The sequence below is a fragment of the Lichtheimia ornata genome (genome assembly GCF_029851405.1).
Source record: "Lichtheimia ornata isolate CBS 291.66 chromosome Unknown scaffold00126, whole genome shotgun sequence".
Taxonomy (NCBI): Eukaryota; Fungi; Mucoromycota; class Mucoromycetes; order Mucorales; family Lichtheimiaceae; genus Lichtheimia; species Lichtheimia ornata.
This window is the reverse complement of record NW_026695446.1, coordinates 31,370-49,657: the sequence shown is the minus strand read 5'-3', so window position 1 is coordinate 49,657 and position 18,288 is coordinate 31,370. Positions and strand designations below refer to the sequence as shown.

Genomic DNA, 18,288 nt, shown 5'->3' with positions numbered 1-18,288 from the left:
TCGCTCTTCCTTTTCATCCAATTGCTTCTTCACATAAAGATCGTGTTGGTCCTCTGCTGGCGATATTCGCAACCTCCTTGTATTTGATGCCAATTGTCATGTCGAGTGGTATTCGTAAGGCAAGCTGGTGGGATCACAAGAGTTGCATTAATATAGCGTATAAAGACACTCTTCAGCATTAACTTACGTGCTATCCGGTAGCCATCGTTACATTTAAGCGCTCGTTTGCAAGACTTTGGTGGATGTAACTAGCACGAATCGCCCTTGTTGCTTCACGTAAACCTGCCACGGCCATCAATGAACATGTTGTCTTCTGCATCCATGGCCATCATCATCATCAACAACATGTCGATTGGGTTGCTGCTGGTTGCTGATATCATTCTCAACACTTCCTCATCATACGCCGTGAGATCGTTGAGCAAAGGAAACAAGCACACCATAGTCTTCATCATGGCAAGGCCGAACACCACTACCACGATGGTCCCTCGACATGGAAGCAAACGATGGCCGTGATAGTGACGATGCTGCTTATCAATGTAAGTTTGACTTGTTGTTACGCTAATCGTGTGCTTGCTTACCAACCTTTGACATTTCAGGATGACTCTAATTGGCTTGAAGTACTGGATTGAAAGCTCATTTCTCAAAGGTGTCGAAAGCTGAAAGGGAAGAGAAAGATACCACCATGCATGAACCTCCTTTCACTGAATTTCAAGCAACGACACAATTGCCATTGCCCCATTCTCATTCGCCACTGCTACAAGGGCTGTTATTGGCTGTTCGCGCTATTGGTGGCAAAACATTGACTTGGAAGAGGCAACCTTAGGATAACTGTTAGGCATCACAAATAAATGCCATCATCCACATACTACTTTATGAATCCTTTGTGAGTGAGCTTATGGATCAGCCTAGTAGTTTATGGCTCCACGTTCTATCCTTATTAGGGGAGGGATTGTAATTCCCCGGCGATATCGATGAGATGGATCGTCCTCATCTAACTTCGTTACCGAGGATCACTTCTGTTAAAAGACAACCGTGTTACCTAGCTGTATCCAATGCAACCAATACATGAGTCGTTAGCTATCTGCACGCCGAAGAAAAGGGGGTTTGCATATCCACTTGCATAATTAGAGAATAATCTTTGCCATAACACCTGCATACAGGGGTGAAATTTATAGCACAATGATATGCAACCAGGTTGCCGGGATTGCCTATTTACCCCAACCAAAGTTATTTTACGCCTTCCAACATCATAATTGTGATGCTGTAGCTGTGGTTGATAACGTATTGTAGTGCACATTTGCGTGTTGGGAAAAAAAGCACATACTATATTGCTAACATGAAAACATTTACAGGGAAGCGGTTGATCTAACAGATGATTATGGATGAGGGGTTGAAAATTGCGGGATATGGAGAATGTGTTGTTATGTTTAGTTGGCACCGAACATCTTCTTAAGGTGAGCAGTGCTGTAGGACTTGGGGCGTTCCAAGGGAAGACCGAGACCACGAGCCCACTATAAAAGAGAAATATGAGTGGATTGTTTCGCTTTATATAAAAGTCAACATTGACACTTACGCAGACTTGAGAAAGACAGCCCAAAGCTCGTGATACACCGAACAAGACGGTGTAGTAATCTTGTTCAACAAGACCATAGTATTGGAGAAGGACACCAGAGTGGGCATCAACGTTGGGCCAGGGGTTCTTGGTCTTGCCGTGTTCAGTCAAGACACCAGGCTATGAAACAAGATCCCAATGAGTCATCTCTCTCTTTCCGATAACCTCGTGTTATCCTTTTTCCAACAATACTTACGATGATGTGATACAACTTGGAGACGAGACCAAAGAGGGGATCATCGGGCAAGTGCTTGAGAGCGAATTCACGTTGAGCAGTGTAACGGGGATCAGTCTTACGCAAGACGGCGTGACCATAACCAGGAACGACTTGACCGCCATTAAGAGTATCCCAAAGGTATTTCTTGATTTGTTCCTCGCTAGCATCAACACCAATGGTGTCCTTAAGCTTAAGGGTCCAACGGAGGACTTCTTGGTTGGCAAGACCGTGAAGAGGACCAGCAAGGCCGTTCAAGGCAGCGGCGAAAGAGAGATAGGGATCAGAGAGAGCGGAACCGACCAAGTGGGAGCTGCAAATCAAATTAACCAATCAGTCCCTTTGTTACCAGAAAAATCTTTATCCCCCCTTCGTGCATGTCCCAAAAGAGCAACTTACGTGTGAGCAGAGACGTTACCACCTTCGTGGTCAGAGTGAATGGTGAGGTAAAGACGCATCAACTCAACAAAGTCCTTGTTCTCATGGAAACCAAGAACCTTGGAGAAGTTGTAAGAGTAATCCTTATCAGCTTCAATGGAAGCAACCTTGCCATCCTTGTACACGTTGCGGTAGATACGACCAGCAATGTTAGGAAGCTTGGCAATAACGTTCATGGCATCCTCAAAGGTAGGGTCCCAGTAGTTGGACTTGTGGATACCCTCAGCATAGGCCTTGGCGAAGAGAGATTCATGTTGCAAGGCGTTAACAGCAAGGGCGAATTGAGACATGGGGTGAAGAGTCTTGGGGCAACGATCAAGCAATTCTTCAACGAATTCAGGGATCTCAGCACGAGCAGCCCACTCGGCAGACAAGCCCTTAACTTCTTCAGCAGTAGGGACTTCACCGGTAACGAGCAACCAGAACAAAGATTCAGGAAGAGGCTCACCACCCTCAACAGCACCAGGAAGCTGTTGTTGGCATTCAGGGATGGTCAAACCACGGAAGCGGATACCTTCTTCAGCATCCAAAACGGAGCCTTCCCAAACAAGACCCTTGATGCCACGCATACCACCATAGGCTTGGTCAACGGTAACTTCACCAAGGACCTTGTTGCCATAGTTCTTGCGGAACTCCTTGACCTCAGCTTGCTTTTCAGGAAGAAGCTCAGCGAAACGCTCCTTCAAGGTCTGAAAAAAAAAGCGCGTTTATAGGTTGGTTACCAAGTTCTTTATATCTACGCGTGTTTAATAGTGATCCTTACCTTAGCTTGAGAGGCGTAAGTGCGAGCAGCAAAGCGAAGAGGGGTTTGTTGGCGGAAAGAGGCACCCTATTGATGATCGTGTATGATGGTAAGTGGTTGTTCGTTACTGCATAATAGTATTCAGGGGTAAAGGCGTATATACCTTGAGCGAGGAGAAAGCACGAATGGCCGACATGATTAAAAAGATGAAAAGAAAAAAGAAGAAAACAAATGACAAGGGCGAATTGAAAGAGGCTGATTATATAACAAAAGAGTTGCTCCCGCTTTCGGCAAAACATCTCTGTCATCCACTTTTTTTTTGCCCGCAGGGGGGTACGCAGAATTTGGCATGATGTCAACCCAGCCCAACCAAACCGCAACTGCCTAAAACTTTTCCCTCTCATTTTTCCAGCACGCTCCAGCTGTGACCCCCCAACAAATTGAGCCCAACGTTGAAGCCAGCCCATCTTATCAACAAACGGCTGCTTGCACATCTCTCCTTTCAAGACGCCGCTTTATCTGATAGATGCCCGCATCCAATCGACAACATAGGCTCTTGCCACACACACACACATCCTGTACCCCTTGCTTGTCTATTTGTCATGCCGTATTAATAAAAAGCCCGTGAGTTGCCACGTTACATGTGATGCATCGCATGATGTCAACTCAGCATGAAAACGCTTTTTGCATTTGTCTTTTTCACAAAAGAAAATGCCAAAAGCTTATCAGCCATATGAATATTGATAATGGTGAAGAGTAAAGGAGGCACATGTGTAACATAGGTCGTCAATGAAGGGGGGTGTTGTGCAACAAGGGATCTTCTTTTTGCGCATGTTCCTGACTGGAACAACTGGAAACCATGCAAATGTCTGGGGTGAGGAACACAACATCAACAAGGCGAAAAAAATAAAAACAAAAGTTGCGGGGAAGAGGTGTATCACCTTGAACGTTTATCCACACACAATGATTCCATTGGACTTTTACATCACCCCCACAGAATAAAATGGATGTCTTTTTTTTCATGATCAGCATGTACAATGGGCCAAGCGTTTTTCTTTCCTCCCTTTTTTTGATAAAGGGTCTGTACTACGGGGCCGCTTTTGATGAAGTCATGGTGCTTTTAAATCACCTTTTCGCGGCCCATTGGCCAAATTAAAGGTGGGGTTATGCATGCCTATACCTCTTTACACCCTTTTCTTGCATAAGGTCTTGCTTTATGGCGGGAGATTCACACCTACATCATGTCGTTCCCGTGTCCATGGCCTATTATGGCTACGTTTGTTATCTATTTGCTATTACTTTTAGGCGGTGACACGATCACCCCCATCCCCCACGTTTGCTTGGGTCAAGCGTGTGCAAGTGTCTCAATTAGGGATGTGCAGCAATACGAGACCGTGGTAAAAAAAGGTTTAGTAAGAGAGATAACGAGCAGGACAACGTTATCAAGAAATGCCGCTTTTACATAATATCCATACACAACCCTGCTTGTCATTGGCACCATCATCGTCATCACAAAAGTAAGGTAAAGAGTATCTTTTATTCATCACCTCGTCATCATCGTCCTTGCCGTACATGATGAAGCTTGACGCTGACTGGTTCATCTCCACCATACCTTCCTCTAGAGGTATCCCTTTTACCTTTGAGGAATAAACCGGCGTGTCGGCGGTAATGTAACGTTGCCTTTTCCCCGTCACCATCCATTTTTTTTCACGGGACATTTGTTTCTTACTCATCCTGATTTGTATGATGTCTTGGTCATGTATACACACATGCTGATGGTGTATTGTTGTTATTATGGTGGTGGTGGTGGTGGCGTTATTCCAATGGATGGTTCTTTTTGTGTGAACATTTCATTTGTTTCAGCTTGCATGCTCTGAGTTGCAGTATCATCCCTTCATGGTGGCAGCACAAGCACGTGCAAATGTCATATCCTACTACGATTCCTCTCAATGATGCTTTTTACGTAAGCTTGCTTGTGCGGTTCATTGTCTTGATGGCTGAATGGATACGTATAATGAAAACAAGAATTGAAAAAGAAAAAGAGAACATTCATCCGCTCAGTAGCATTGTTTGTAAAGCATTCTGCCGTATTGTCAAAAGTGATAGGCTGGATGTTTTCCCGAACATGTTCCACAATTGTCACGGGCAATCGGATTGAGTATCGGATATTCACCGGGTAATTGCAGCCAATGGGATACTTTAACAGGTTTTCTTGTTGCTGTTGTGGATAGGATCGGCCAAGGATGGCAGCTGATGGTTGTGCAGGAAGGCTCATGCATTGATGAGAAGGGAAAAAATGTCATATCAACGCATTGCTGACACATTAGAAATGATCAATTTACCCATTGAGAGGGGCCATGAAATACCCAGGCCACGCGGTGGTGGCTTTAATCACTAATGCTCATTCCGCTGCTGAATTTGATAAGTAATGTCAGCTTGGTAGATGCTGCATCTTTGCTTACTCAATATAAATGAGCCTAGTCTACGTGATCAAAAAGAGTTGCAAAGATCATTATTCATACGTGTGATACGACACCACAATGTTGGCTGGTACTCCTTGTGGAGGGTATGATGCACATTGCTGACAGCCATTTGCACCCGACGTGGATCCCAAAACATTCGGTTTCAACTGTCAAATGGACCTGAAATTAGCGTCATTTGTTTGTTCACAACGTGAAATCGTGGAGCTCAAGCATAGGCATGTGATTCACGTATGTTTAGAGCATAGTAAGTAATAGCAGTTCAGGATTACATAATCGATTTCGACACGGCCAAAATCGTTTGAATAAGCATGACACCTCCACATTTGCCTTTTTTTCCAATACTTTTCCTTATGCACACGACTTTTCAAGGCCTCGCTGCTTTCGATACCTTGAAGAACGCTATGCTACTACTACTCGTATACTATCAAATGCATTTGAAATAGCGACTCCACATTTTGTATGCAATGATCGGATAATGAATACATTCATATGGATAAGGATGAGGTATGGCATGGTTGAAGATGATGATAATAGAAGAAGAAGGTATAAGAGAGGGAGAGAAAAAAGCTGTCAAAAGGGAAGATTTTGATCCATGAATCTTGTGCAACACGAAAAGTGAATGGATTTGATAGCAAGTGGATGTACAACGATAACGAAATCGATAACAAGCCGCATGGCGGGAAATTGCCATGGAGATCGGCGCGTGGCGACCGTTTGTTGATAACAAGTTTTTTTTCTTTAGGGCTGTCACCACTACCACCACCACTACCACCACCATTGGCTATCCCCAACATGTCCGATCGATCACGTACTCGGTTCCTTCAGGTGTATCAGAATGCTGAACATGCTGCACAAGACGAAGCTGAAGCCAATCCGTTCCCAGTCTACATTGACGACGATGAGAACGTTGACGCATTGCTTGCCCCCTTTTGCCCCACATCGGCACGACGCGTACTCAAGGCTCTAGAGATGGCTGGTGTACAGAAAGGAGATCACTTGATAGATCTTGGATCGGGCGATGGACGTTTTTGTACGGCTGCTGTTATGGCTTGTGGGGCTGCAAGTGCACTGGGTATTGAAACGGATGAGGCACTCGTTGATCGATCGTGGCAACTAGCACGTCAAGCGTTGGGAGAAGATAAGGCGTCTGCGGCGGCGGATGGGCTCTCATGGGAGGAAGTAGAACATGAACAACGACTTAGGTTTGTGCAAGGCGACTTGTTGTCATTGGAGACATTGGTACGCGATACCCGGTGGACTGTCTTGGTGCTCTTTTTATTACCGGATCACACGCACAAGTATGCGGATATGTTGTTGGAGCACTATCGCCGTGGTGCAAGGATTATTAGCTTAGTGTTTGATCTCAACGAGGTGATGGGTCTCAACTTGCTTTGTTCAGATGATCCAGAAGGGATTTATATCTATGGACAACAATAGTAGATAGGGCTATAAGTATAGATAGGATACAATAGTAATTAAATTATGGGTTGGTTTGATCGTGATGCATTATAAACACGCTTTCTGTGCAACAAGGAGTGGAAATGATCCGAGTCCAAGGCCACATGTTCTTCCTTTTACTTTTCACACACAAAATAATCCCTTTTTTCCCTTTCTCCCCCTCCTTTTATATACCATGGCTAAGAAAAAGTCTATGCAAGAACTTGTTAAACCCTTGAGGAAACTATCTCTACTCGTATCGACAACGACATCTTCATCCACTGGATCAAAAAGGTACTGTTGTCCACCTCTTGAATTTCATTCCCCACCGCCACCTCTCTTACCCGTTTGCATTTACATTTTTAGCACTCAACCCCATTCTCCCACAACGACAACAACGCCATTCTCTTTACAACATGACCATGAGCAACACGACATTATCAGCTGGCTACCACGGGAGATCGCCCTTGCCATTTTCTCAATGTTGTCTTTTCAAGATCTTGTGAGAGTGCAACTGGTAAACAAGATAGTCCATATAAGCCTAAACAACAACAACAATAACACGTATACTCTTATAGACATGTCGTATATGGAGACGCATTGCACAGGATGCATCGATATGGCGAGCTCGTTATCATCAATTACATCGACTCTTTCCAGACCTCTACTTGCATAAACGAATCCTCAATGATACCATGAACGACGACCCTCCATCCGACCCATCATTATCATCATGGCAAACCCGTTACTGTCAGGCACAAACGCATGCAAACTGGAGGATGGGCAATGTACAAAGAGCGAAACGTATTAGTGAGCATGATGGTTCTCGATTACTCTCTGTGAAACTCAAGCAGCATTGGCTTGTAACACTCTCTGAGGTAAAAAAGAGAAAACCCTTTATGAGCTTGTTGATCGATATACTTATATCATGTAACACACACCAATGCAGAGCAACACAGTACAGCTTTACGAGTACGCCATGGAAACGGGTTTCACCTTGCATAGGAGCTGGCATTTCGGTGAATCAAGTATTGTCGAGTGCGTTGACATCTTGCCTGAAATACATATTCTAGTTGTAGCCATGCGTGGATCGTAAGTATATGCTTAGTTTAGAAACGCTGGGGGAGTTACAATTACTCAAATGAATCCCTTTAGAAAGTGCATGTTTTACGATGTCAGCACTCAAAGTACAGAGCCTATCCAAGTCCTCAAAGGCGGCAGCCATCCATGGTTTTTCCCCGATTCGATTGCCCTGACTCAGAACTACTTTGCAGTATCAGGAAGGAAACCATCAGCCGTGTTCATCTGGAATTGGAGAAAAGGTGTTCGTTTATCAAATAGGGTAAAGTGATCATTATCATTACCAATCGGTAACTTGTTGCTAAAAGGGAAAAAAATCAGGCATTTGATAATCAACCTCACAGCGTCTATATTTCCGGGACACATATCATCACTATCAGCGTCGATGGAATCCTTCATACATTTGATATACATGATCCAGTACAACCAGCGATTACATTCACCCTACCACCATGCAACATGCCTTGCTTGAATTATGATGGTTCATTCAATTTGGTGTTGGCACCTTATGCAGCACGTCGTATACATCATTTTCGGTGGGATCAATCCATCAATGAGGATCATGAGGACAATGAACAACAACAACAACAGGGGCAACAACCCGAACCACAGCGATCCGTCTCATCATCCGTATACAGCTCCATTTTCAAGAGAAGAAGGTCAGCTCAACAACATCGTGCAAAAGTGACAGGTCTACGACGTCATTCTTCATACAATGATTATGGATACGCGTGTCAAGCACGAACAGCCCAATACATTAAAAGGAGCCAGCCATCAACAAAGTCATCAAATGAAGCATCACCGGACTTTACAAGCCAGCTACGATTATGCAAATCAATTCGAACAACGCCCCTTGGTTGGACAGCTCATAAAATTGTCAGCGTTGCGGTGCACAATGATCGCGTTGCTATATTGAATCGGTATGGTGATATTGCTCTCTTTGCGTTGAATGGGACAACAGCGGCACACGTGACTCTACGCAACAAACGCATATGGATGGATGAACGATCAGATACCAATTTTCGTGACGAGGATGAATTATCGGATGGCTATGACTTTATACGATTAAGGTTAGCCATGGGGAGTATGGGAATTATCTATGCAAGCCGAGGTGGTTCATTGTGGTGGCTCGATTTCGCTTGTAGACCAAGTTTATAATGACAAATATATGAACATTGTTTTATTACGAGGCGTGTTGTTGCTTATATACATGCAAGGTTGTGGGGAATATTATATGTAGTGATGTCTACAGATAGGATGGAGTTGGTAATATGATGTTATCGAAAGGCATTTTGGATGGCTTGCTTTTGTGCAGGTGTAAGCTGTGTGGGGAATTTGACGTCGTACTTGATGATGAGGTCGCCCTTGTTACCCGTCTTTGAATTTGGCATTCCTTCGTTCCTGACACGCGATTCTTGTCCTGGTTGAGTCACCTTGTCACCACTTGAAACATTCAACTTTCGATCGTCGAGTGTCTTGATCTGCTTGGAGAAACCAGTGAGCGCCTCCACCAAACTAAGCTGCATTGACATGCGTAGATCATCTCCTTCGCGTTTGAAAATGGGGTGCGGCTTTTCCTCCACGATGAACTCGATATCTTGTGCTGGGCCATGACCCAAGTCGTCTCCTTCTCCAGGGAACCGGATTTTGGTACCAGCTTTCCAACCAGGCTTGACATTGATTGTGAGGATCTTGTCGGTGTTGGTGGTTTGGCCTGTAGTACGATCACGAACGGTACGTGTCACCTTGAGTCGCTTAGTGGTACCCTTGTATAGATCTTCTAATGAAATTGGTAGTGCTCGTTTGACTGCAGCAGGTGGGGGAGATGATTGCTTGGATCTTGGTGATCGACCACTGCCAAAGTTGAAACCGCCTGGCATGCCACCGCTACCACCCATTGGAATATCATCATCGAAATCCTCATCCATCATACTGCTGCCATGGAAACCGCCACTACCTCCACCTCCACCAAATGACGCAAAGAATTGCTTGAAGATATCATCAGCATTGGAAGGATGGAATCCACCACCAAATCCTCCACCAGGACCACCTGTGCTAAATGAAAACGTATGCCCTCCACCACCAGGGAAGCCTCCAAAGCTGCTGAATCCACCACCAGGGAATCCACCAGCACCACCAAAGCCATTGGCACCAGGTGGTGGTGCTCCTCCTCCTCCTTTGAGACCCTCTTCGCCTAATTGATCATAAACGGCTCGTTTGTTCTTATCGCTCAAGACTTCAAACGCTTCACCAATCTCTTGGAATTTGATCTTGGCTTGTTCAGCATTATTCTTGTTTCGATCAGGATGCCACTTTAATGCTAGATCATGAATGAAGATATTAGTAAAGAGATGATTCTATATAAATGCGTACAGCTCTACTACTACATACCTTGTTTGCGATAAGCCTTTTTGATGGCATCGTCGCTAGCGTCTTTGGAAACACCAAGAATGGCATAATAATCCTTGCCCATTGTTGTTCTTTGTAGTGTGCGTGAAAGTAGAAAGGGGTGATGCTGATAAAAGCGAGAAGGGGAAAAAGGATAAATGAGGCATCATCAAGGGACCTGATGCAGTGTTCTTATATGCAAGTGGGCTGTCGGAGTTACTCTTTTCTACAAAGTTCCAGGCGTTTCGTCCCTTTTGCTCAATTACTGCATGAGCATTCCCCTCCTCCTTCACATTAGTGTCAGTGCGCACACACCTCCATTTCTCCTTTGATGCTTGAATGGGTAGTCCTCCTTATAGCATGCCATAGCACACATCCTTTACCAAAACTATGCATAAAACGGGTACATAGTGTATGCATCAAATCACAGCAGCATGCAAGCTTTAGGTTCAGTGGAGCTGTATTTTATCATCCTAGCGCCCACAATGCATCATCTACACACCATGTTTTGTGATCAATGGATCTCGACGAAATCGGTAGCAGTGCTAGGTAAAATGCTAATCGAAATCATGGACATTGCATTTCATGGCCAAAGTAATACATTGGTCTTCAAGTTTCCTCGTAGATTAGATGCCGTAGAGCTACAAACATGATGATGGTTCAACTGTGGATGTCATATAAAGATGTCTTGGGGAAGTACGGCTATTGCTACCTTCATCCAATGTATCAGCGAACATTATTGGCTGGCACCCACTGAGCATGAATCCAATGATTTCTCCATAAAGGATCGAGACCATCAGCACAGCAATCTTTTTTTTTATAATTTTGACTATTGCTTCATTGAATGGCATTCATTCACATCAACAAAGTAATCAATCATGATACCCATTAGCGCTAGAAAGGATGATCCTTAGAGCGCGATGCCAAGACTAGTGCTTGCCAAATTGGTAGATGACATACAAAGACCTCAACTTTAATCACCATGAAGGCCATGTTGATGCGACTATAATATAGAAATGGAGGCAGCTTCTTTTGAAAACAAGTATGTCATACCCGGATGATGAATGTTTTTGTATTCTCGGATCAGGATATGCATGCAGATGCAGTTGTTGTGCTTTTTTAATATTTGTGACCGGGAGAGCTTTCCGGCAACACGTTCCGAGTCAGTGGTACATGATCGTCTTTAACGCTCTTTTTCATTCCTCACGCAAGGGTATACATAAAAGCAAGCAATAGGGCAATACGCCACTTTTTTACCCGTTGCCATGGTGTTGTTGTCATGGTTTGTTGGTTGTACATCGACAAGCAAGATGCATCTTGGGTTGTTGATTAGGCGGCAAACTATTACAGAAATGCACTAGTCGATTTCCTTCTATGATCACCCACATCACAAAGACTACTTTTGAAACGGAATGACATGCTTAATACGAGTAATTTATGATGGCTACATGGCTACGTATGTATATTTTTGCAACAAATGGTATCATATTTAGTGTCATTGTGTTCCTGGATTTTCCAGTAGGATGATCTGAAACAAACAATGAAGCCTTGTGAGCCAAAAACATCGGACTGAAAGCGGGGCTCAACAAAGAACAAAGACTTGAGCAATGAAAAGCGCGGAAAAGCATCCTCAAAAGGCAAAGCATAAAACAGGCTTAGGCAGCTTGGCTGTGGTGTGTGTCGAAGAGCTATAATTAAACGCAACACCACGGGATGACATGACACGGAAAGGCCGTTCCTGCCTTGGCTCGGCGGCGGAAGGCGATTGTTACACATTTCTTTGCACTTTATTTTTTCTTTCACTCGCTCTCTCTTTTCCTTCTTTTCCTTCTCTCTTTCTTTTGCTAATCACCAAAACCACACTTTTCACGGATCGGCAGGAGTGCAATGTACCCAAATCACCCTCTTCCACAGCCACCAGGGCAAAAGTCAGAGTACGACCAGTACCCTTTGCAAGATACCCAATTTGCGCAACAGCCTGTCGATCGTGCAGAACCTTTTCGCCCTCAAACCGTTGACCCGTTTGCAGATCCTTATCCAGACGCACCACAACATGGTTACGATCATCAACCTCTCTTGAGAGATACGCCTCAATTCCCAGCGGCAGAACCTTATCCACCTCAACAACATCAACAACCAGGCTTTATGGCTCCTCCTTCTCCTCAACCACCTTATGGTGCTCCAACTTCTCCCAACATGCAATATGGTGGCGCTCCTCCTTCTCCAAACATGCATTATGGTGGTGCTCCAAGAAGACAACCTCGTCGTTACAAGACAAGTAAGTGCATTTTCATTGTAACATGGATTGAAGCAAGGGTATACTAATATCACTTTTAGCGCGTAAGGTGAAGCTTACTCGTGGTAACCTTGTTTTGGATTGTCCTGTTCCTCCACGTTATCTGCAAGCTGTGCCTATCAAAGATTCCAAGGAATTCACTCATATGCGTTATACTGCCGCCACTTGTGATCCATCGGAATTCGCGTCTGAAGGTTACACGTTGCGTCCACAGCTCATGGAACGTAAAACGGAGCTCTTTATTGTATTGACCATGTATAACGTAAGTCGTGAAAAGGAAACGGGTGATGGTGGTGGTAAATAGGTACTAACAAGGGTGATAAACAACAACAACAACAGGAAGATGAGGTTTTATTTGCACGTACGATGCACGGCGTTATGAAAAATATCTCCTACTTGTGTGCGCGTGATCGATCCAGAGTGTGGGGCGCTCGGGGTTGGGAACGTATTGTCGTGTGCGTAGTATCAGATGGCCGCAACAAAATCAATCAACGTACACTTTCCTTGTTGGCTGCTCTTGGTGTCTATCAAGATGGTGTTGCCAAGAACATTGTCGGCGACAAGGCAGTAACCGCTCACATTTACGAATACACCACACAACTTTCCATCGATCCGGATATGAAATTCAAGACCGCTGACAAGGGCATCACGCCTTGTCAAATGCTCTTTTGTCTCAAGGAAAAGAATCAAAAAAAGATCAACTCCCATCGTTGGTTCTTGCAAGCTTTTGGTCCTCTCATTGATCCTCACGTTTGTGTCTTGATTGATGTTGGTACTCGTCCTGGTCATTCTTCCATTTATCATTTGTGGAAGGCCTTTGATATCAATTCCAACATTGCTGGTGCTTGTGGTGAAATTCGTGCCATGTCTGGTAAGCTGGTTGATTAGGAAAGGAAATTGTTATCAAGGTCAAATGACTAATAGGGTTACTCTTTTCTTCTAGGTACGGCTGGTGTGGCGTTGCTCAACCCATTGGTGGCTGCTCAAAACTTTGAATACAAAATGTCCAACATCCTTGATAAGCCTCTTGAATCTGTTTTCGGCTACATTTCCGTTCTGCCAGGTGCCTTCTCTGCTTATCGCTACACGGCTCTTCAAAACGATGCCAATGGTCATGGTCCACTTGAAAAGTATTTCTTGGGTGAAACGATGCATGGTGGTGATGCCGATATTTTCACTGCCAACATGTATCTTGCTGAGGATCGTATCTTGTGTTACGAGCTGGTTGCCAAAAAGGATGCAAGCTACGTATTGCATTATGTGAACCGCAGCTATGGTGAAACCGATGTACCTGATCGTGTACCTGAATTTATCTCTCAACGTCGTCGTTGGCTTAACGGCTCCTTCTTTGCTGGTGTATACGCTCTTTGGCATTGGCGAAAGGTTTGGGCTTCGGATCACTCGTTAATCCGCAAGATGATGTTCATGGTTGAGGATATCTACAACACCTACAACATGCTATTCGCTTGGTTTGCCATGGTAAGCTATTCTTTTATACAACAAAAGTATCATGCATGATGCTCACACATTATATTTCAGGGCAACTTTTATCTTACTTTTTACATTCTCACGAGCGCTGTTGCTTCGGACGATCTTGATCCAGCACCATTTTCCTCCACAGTGGGAAATGTACTGCACACGGTTCTCAACTACATCTATATACTCTTGTTGATCGTTCAATTCATCCTCGCACTTGGTAATCGACCTCAAGGAAGCAAATGGGCGTATACTGGCAGTATGGTCTTTTTTGCGGTGTTGATGATTTATATGATCTTTTGTACTATTTGGATTACGGCTGTTGGTATCTCTTCTGCTATCGAAGAAGCCGATGGATCGGTGGTGGCAATGCTTGGCCAAAGCATGTTCCGCAACATTATCGTCTCGCTTATCTCAACCTATGTCATGTACTTTGTTTCAAGCTTTCTTTTCCTCGACCCTTGGCACATGTTTACATCCTTTGTGCAGTACATTCTCCTCTCGCCCAGCTACACCAATGTTCTCAACATCTACGCCTTTTGTAACACACACGATGTCTCCTGGGGTACCAAGGGTGATTCCAAAATCAGCACTGATCTTGGTGTGGTCAAAGCCAAAAAGGATGAGGCGGGTGAACACTTGGCTGAAGTCGAACTTCCTACTGAGCAAAAGGATATGAATGACGCTTATGAAGCAGCATGTCTTGAATTACAAACCAAGCCTCCTGTTGAAGAAAGCCATCGTGATCCACAAACCAAACAAGAAGATTACTACCGCGCTTTCCGTACTCGCATTGTCTTGTCATGGATTATCAGTAACCTTGCCCTTGTCGTTGCCGTTACAAGCGCTGCATTCAATGGTCTCGGCACATTTGAGGAACGAAGCGTCATCTACCTTGGTTTCATTTTATGGTCCGTTGCCGCTCTTTCCTTGGTGCGCTTCGTTGGATCATGTCTCTACCTTCTCTTTAGGATCTTCACTGGTTAAACAGCCTGTTGATTCATTCCATTATCTTGCCTTTCACTCTTTATTTGTACGTAATGTTGTTCATCTCTCTTTTCCTTTCCCCCTGCCTTTTGTATAGGATATATCTCACCAAAGCAAACCAACCAACTGTATAATACAACCACTTTTTAAAAATAGTATCTCTAAAGCTGTTTATACACATTGAAATTAAGAGCGACCGAAAAACTGATTATCAACTATATGACGGAAGCATTGTAAAATGACATTCTGCTCTTCCTTGATCTCCTTGGCAAGAAGCTAAAAAGAGGGAGGTATCAGCAATGTTTCATCATCATTGTCCCTTGAGCTTACCATCCGTAACAAGTTGGGTCGTTTTTCTTCCATGGGAGCTGGCTGAGTGCGTTTGGTATTCTGTTGTTGCTGCTGCTGTGTCAAGGTGAATCACTCATTCCATATCCTTTCTTTTCAAATTGAAACTTACTGTTGGCTTTTCATGCACATAGCGACACTTGTTTCCATGCCTACAATTTCCTCGAGCAAAGAATCGGCACCTTGGTCCCGAACGTGGTTTTTGTTCACTAGGAAGAGCAATCTTGCCCATGGATGTGGGATCCTTGGCTGTCACAGCATCACGTTCAATATCCACACTGGCGTCGCTATCACTCTCGTCGTCATCATCGTCGTTGTCGTCGTCGTCTGATCCATAAGCACCCAATACATTCATGCTTTCCATTTTGGGAACCTTGTTACTGTCAACATTTCCATCATCCTTGCGCTTCCTCTTTTTGTCACTTTCTTTGGGGAGCTGACCACGTGCAGCACGATCCGCTTGCTCGCGTTGCTATGGCAATGACACTTAGCATTCGTTTACATAAAACGATCCAATCCTTACCTTGCGTTCAATGTTTGCTTTGGTTGGCCAATTTCGTTTACGTGCCTCAATCCATGCTGCCAATTCCTCGGGTGTGGTGATCTTGGGTGCATTGGGTGGTACAATACCATCAGGCTTGTTTCTGCAAAGTTGTTTAGATACGAACAATCATCTAATGACGTATCTTTTGATGTACTTACTTTTTCCTCGAACTTCCTTCAGGTGGTATCTGCCCATGCTCAACCTCCATGTGTTCCTCCATCACAGCCTTGATGCCTGAAAAGCTGCACATTGTGCATTGGATATGGTTTCGCTCATGCTGTTCCTTTGCTGCCTGTGTTCGGTACCATCGATTACAGCAAAACGACCTGCATGATTCGAGATTGGTGAGACTCCCTGCAAGTACAACAACCTTTCATTTGATAAACATACCCTTGAGGACGTGGAGGTGAAGGTGCTGGTGAAGGTTCAAGGTCATTGTAAGCAACCATAGCACGTTGTGGTGGATAATGATGATGATGTTGTTGTTGTTGTTGTTGGGTATAAGCCTGAGCCGGCTGTTGGTGCGAGTACCACATGGTGTTGTTGCTTTGACCACCTTGCAATGCGGTTGTAATGGAAGCAGCAGCGAGTGCTCCAAGAGCCTGCTGTTGTTGTGTCTGTTCATGGAGTCGATGGATCACTGAAGCATGGGGTGGTGGTTGTGAGGTTGTTGGTGTATAAGGATACTGCTCTTGTGCGTGCTGTTGTTGTGGGGGATAATAGTAAGGATATGACGGGTCATACTGATCTTGCTGCGAATGGCTATACTGATAGGGTTGCTGCTGGTTGTTGTATTGATCGCTCCATGCTGGATAGTATGAACGGCTACCTTGCCATTGCTGATGTGCCATTGATCGATCGAGGAAAAAGAACCTGGATATGCGGGATGAAGCGGCGCTGAGAAACTTAGTGGCTGAACTCATGCAGTATCACCTACTCCGTCAATTGTGAGCCACGACCATCATCCTAGTAGTTGGAGTGCATGGACGATTAATTGGTAGATGGTAATTGGTGATGCCACTTCTACAAGCTACTTGAAACGACTCGCTGACATTGGGACACCATTGGTTACGAGAAAATTGGTAAGTACCGTTTGGGGTGGGGTTCGCTTGGTTACCGCGAGTAATTGTCATTGCGACTATTGACATAAACCATGCTCTCTTTAGGCTCATTTCTATAGCTTTTTATAAATCTCTTGCACCTTTTCTCAACATAATAGTCTCTGATCCTTGCAGCATTGTAGTATAATAGCTAGTATATTATACCTCTAATAACAATGTTCCTTGGCTTACTCTTTTACGTCGTGCTCTAATAACAGCATCAAGCATCATCTTAAAGGAAGAAGGGAAGTGCCAATATCGACCCGCGTGCTTTTGTAGTTGACCTTTGTAGGCTCACATGCAGGTTGATCCTTGCTTTTCAACTCAAGAAAAGCATTGTCGATATTGAAAGTGGACAACGGTCCGAGGCATCGAGAATGCTCATTGACTCTTGCTGAGAATAGATGCCTTGCGCTCTTCATTAGCTATCTTCCATGATACTAGGTGCTGATCCACGGTACTTTTTCTCGATAAACTATTATGAGACGTCATTAGCAAATGATATCATGCCGCTATTGTGACGATGACTAGTAATTGAGTGCTCCAGAGTTTGACCACGTTAATGCGTGACTACCGAAAAGCATCTTTAATCATCGAATGGTACATGGTCAATATTCGCTTCATCATGCTCGAAAGGATCTTGCTCATGGTCAATTGCGCACGTGCCTCGACGTAAGACTATGTCACTTGAAAAAGGCTTCTTGTTGGTATCCAGCTGTAAAGATCAAAATGATGGGTGGTGAGGGTACCTTTAATGATCTTGGAACGGTGCTATAGGTGCTACGAGTGATTACATGCTTCATGTCGACAAACACCCTTCTGTATCTGCTATCATGCCGAGATCTTGTGTTCCTTCTATCGTTAGCAAAGAATATTCATATAGGGTGGACGAATGTGTCTATATACGTTTGAACCACGTTTTCTTGCTAAGGTAGCACAAGATTTATGCAACATGCAAAGTGCCTGACATGGAGCTGATTATGCCATTGGATTCATCAGTGCGCGTGCCATTTCCTCCATAACCCCTCGTTTTCTCAGCGCAATTCCATGTAAACGGTGTACTTTGTAGAATGGTTGTTATGAGCATTCTACCTGTATATGCCTCAAATCAATCAACGCTTCAAATTTCATACACCACATAGT

The 18,288-nt window shown here is 44.3% G+C and overlaps 6 protein-coding genes across 6 annotated transcripts; 3 read left to right on the top strand and 3 right to left on the bottom strand.

The window, feature by feature from the left end:
- Window positions 1-1,427: 1,427 nt before the first annotated feature.
- On the bottom strand, window positions 1,428-3,202 carry O0I10_012420 (citrate synthase, mitochondrial; the record flags this gene model as incomplete). Its single annotated transcript, XM_058492348.1, has 6 exons — window positions 1,428-1,511; window positions 1,574-1,732; window positions 1,809-2,139; window positions 2,226-2,953; window positions 3,028-3,093; window positions 3,170-3,202. 6 exons carry the CDS (start codon window positions 3,200-3,202, stop codon window positions 1,428-1,430), a joined length of 1,401 nt encoding a protein of 466 aa, XP_058336902.1.
- A 3,079-nt stretch (window positions 3,203-6,281) lies between these two features.
- On the top strand, window positions 6,282-6,926 carry O0I10_012419 (uncharacterized protein; the record flags this gene model as incomplete). The annotated part of the gene is made up of 1 exon (XM_058492347.1): window positions 6,282-6,926. The coding sequence occupies one exon, from the start codon at window positions 6,282-6,284 to the stop codon at window positions 6,924-6,926; it is 645 nt and encodes a 214-aa protein (XP_058336901.1).
- Window positions 6,927-7,122: 196 nt separating this feature from the next.
- On the top strand, window positions 7,123-9,164 carry O0I10_012418 (uncharacterized protein; the record flags this gene model as incomplete). The annotated part of the gene is made up of 6 exons (XM_058492346.1): window positions 7,123-7,220; window positions 7,293-7,443; window positions 7,505-7,804; window positions 7,876-8,018; window positions 8,082-8,268; window positions 8,328-9,164. The coding sequence occupies 6 exons, from the start codon at window positions 7,123-7,125 to the stop codon at window positions 9,162-9,164; spliced, it is 1,716 nt and encodes a 571-aa protein (XP_058336900.1).
- A 119-nt stretch (window positions 9,165-9,283) lies between these two features.
- Window positions 9,284-10,479, bottom strand: O0I10_012417 (uncharacterized protein; the record flags this gene model as incomplete). Its single annotated transcript, XM_058492345.1, has 2 exons — window positions 9,284-10,326; window positions 10,398-10,479. 2 exons carry the CDS (start codon window positions 10,477-10,479, stop codon window positions 9,284-9,286), a joined length of 1,125 nt encoding a protein of 374 aa, XP_058336899.1.
- Window positions 10,480-12,281: 1,802 nt separating this feature from the next.
- O0I10_012416 (chitin synthase 1) lies at window positions 12,282-15,153 on the top strand (the record flags this gene model as incomplete). The annotated part of the gene is made up of 5 exons (XM_058492344.1): window positions 12,282-12,672; window positions 12,732-12,952; window positions 13,030-13,561; window positions 13,634-14,169; window positions 14,230-15,153. 5 exons carry the CDS (start codon window positions 12,282-12,284, stop codon window positions 15,151-15,153), a joined length of 2,604 nt encoding a protein of 867 aa, XP_058336898.1.
- A 186-nt stretch (window positions 15,154-15,339) lies between these two features.
- Window positions 15,340-16,896, bottom strand: O0I10_012415 (uncharacterized protein; the record flags this gene model as incomplete). Its single annotated transcript, XM_058492343.1, has 6 exons — window positions 15,340-15,429; window positions 15,484-15,552; window positions 15,614-15,973; window positions 16,025-16,145; window positions 16,204-16,371; window positions 16,436-16,896. 6 exons carry the CDS (start codon window positions 16,894-16,896, stop codon window positions 15,340-15,342), a joined length of 1,269 nt encoding a protein of 422 aa, XP_058336897.1.
- Between the last annotated feature and the right edge of the window lie 1,392 nt (window positions 16,897-18,288).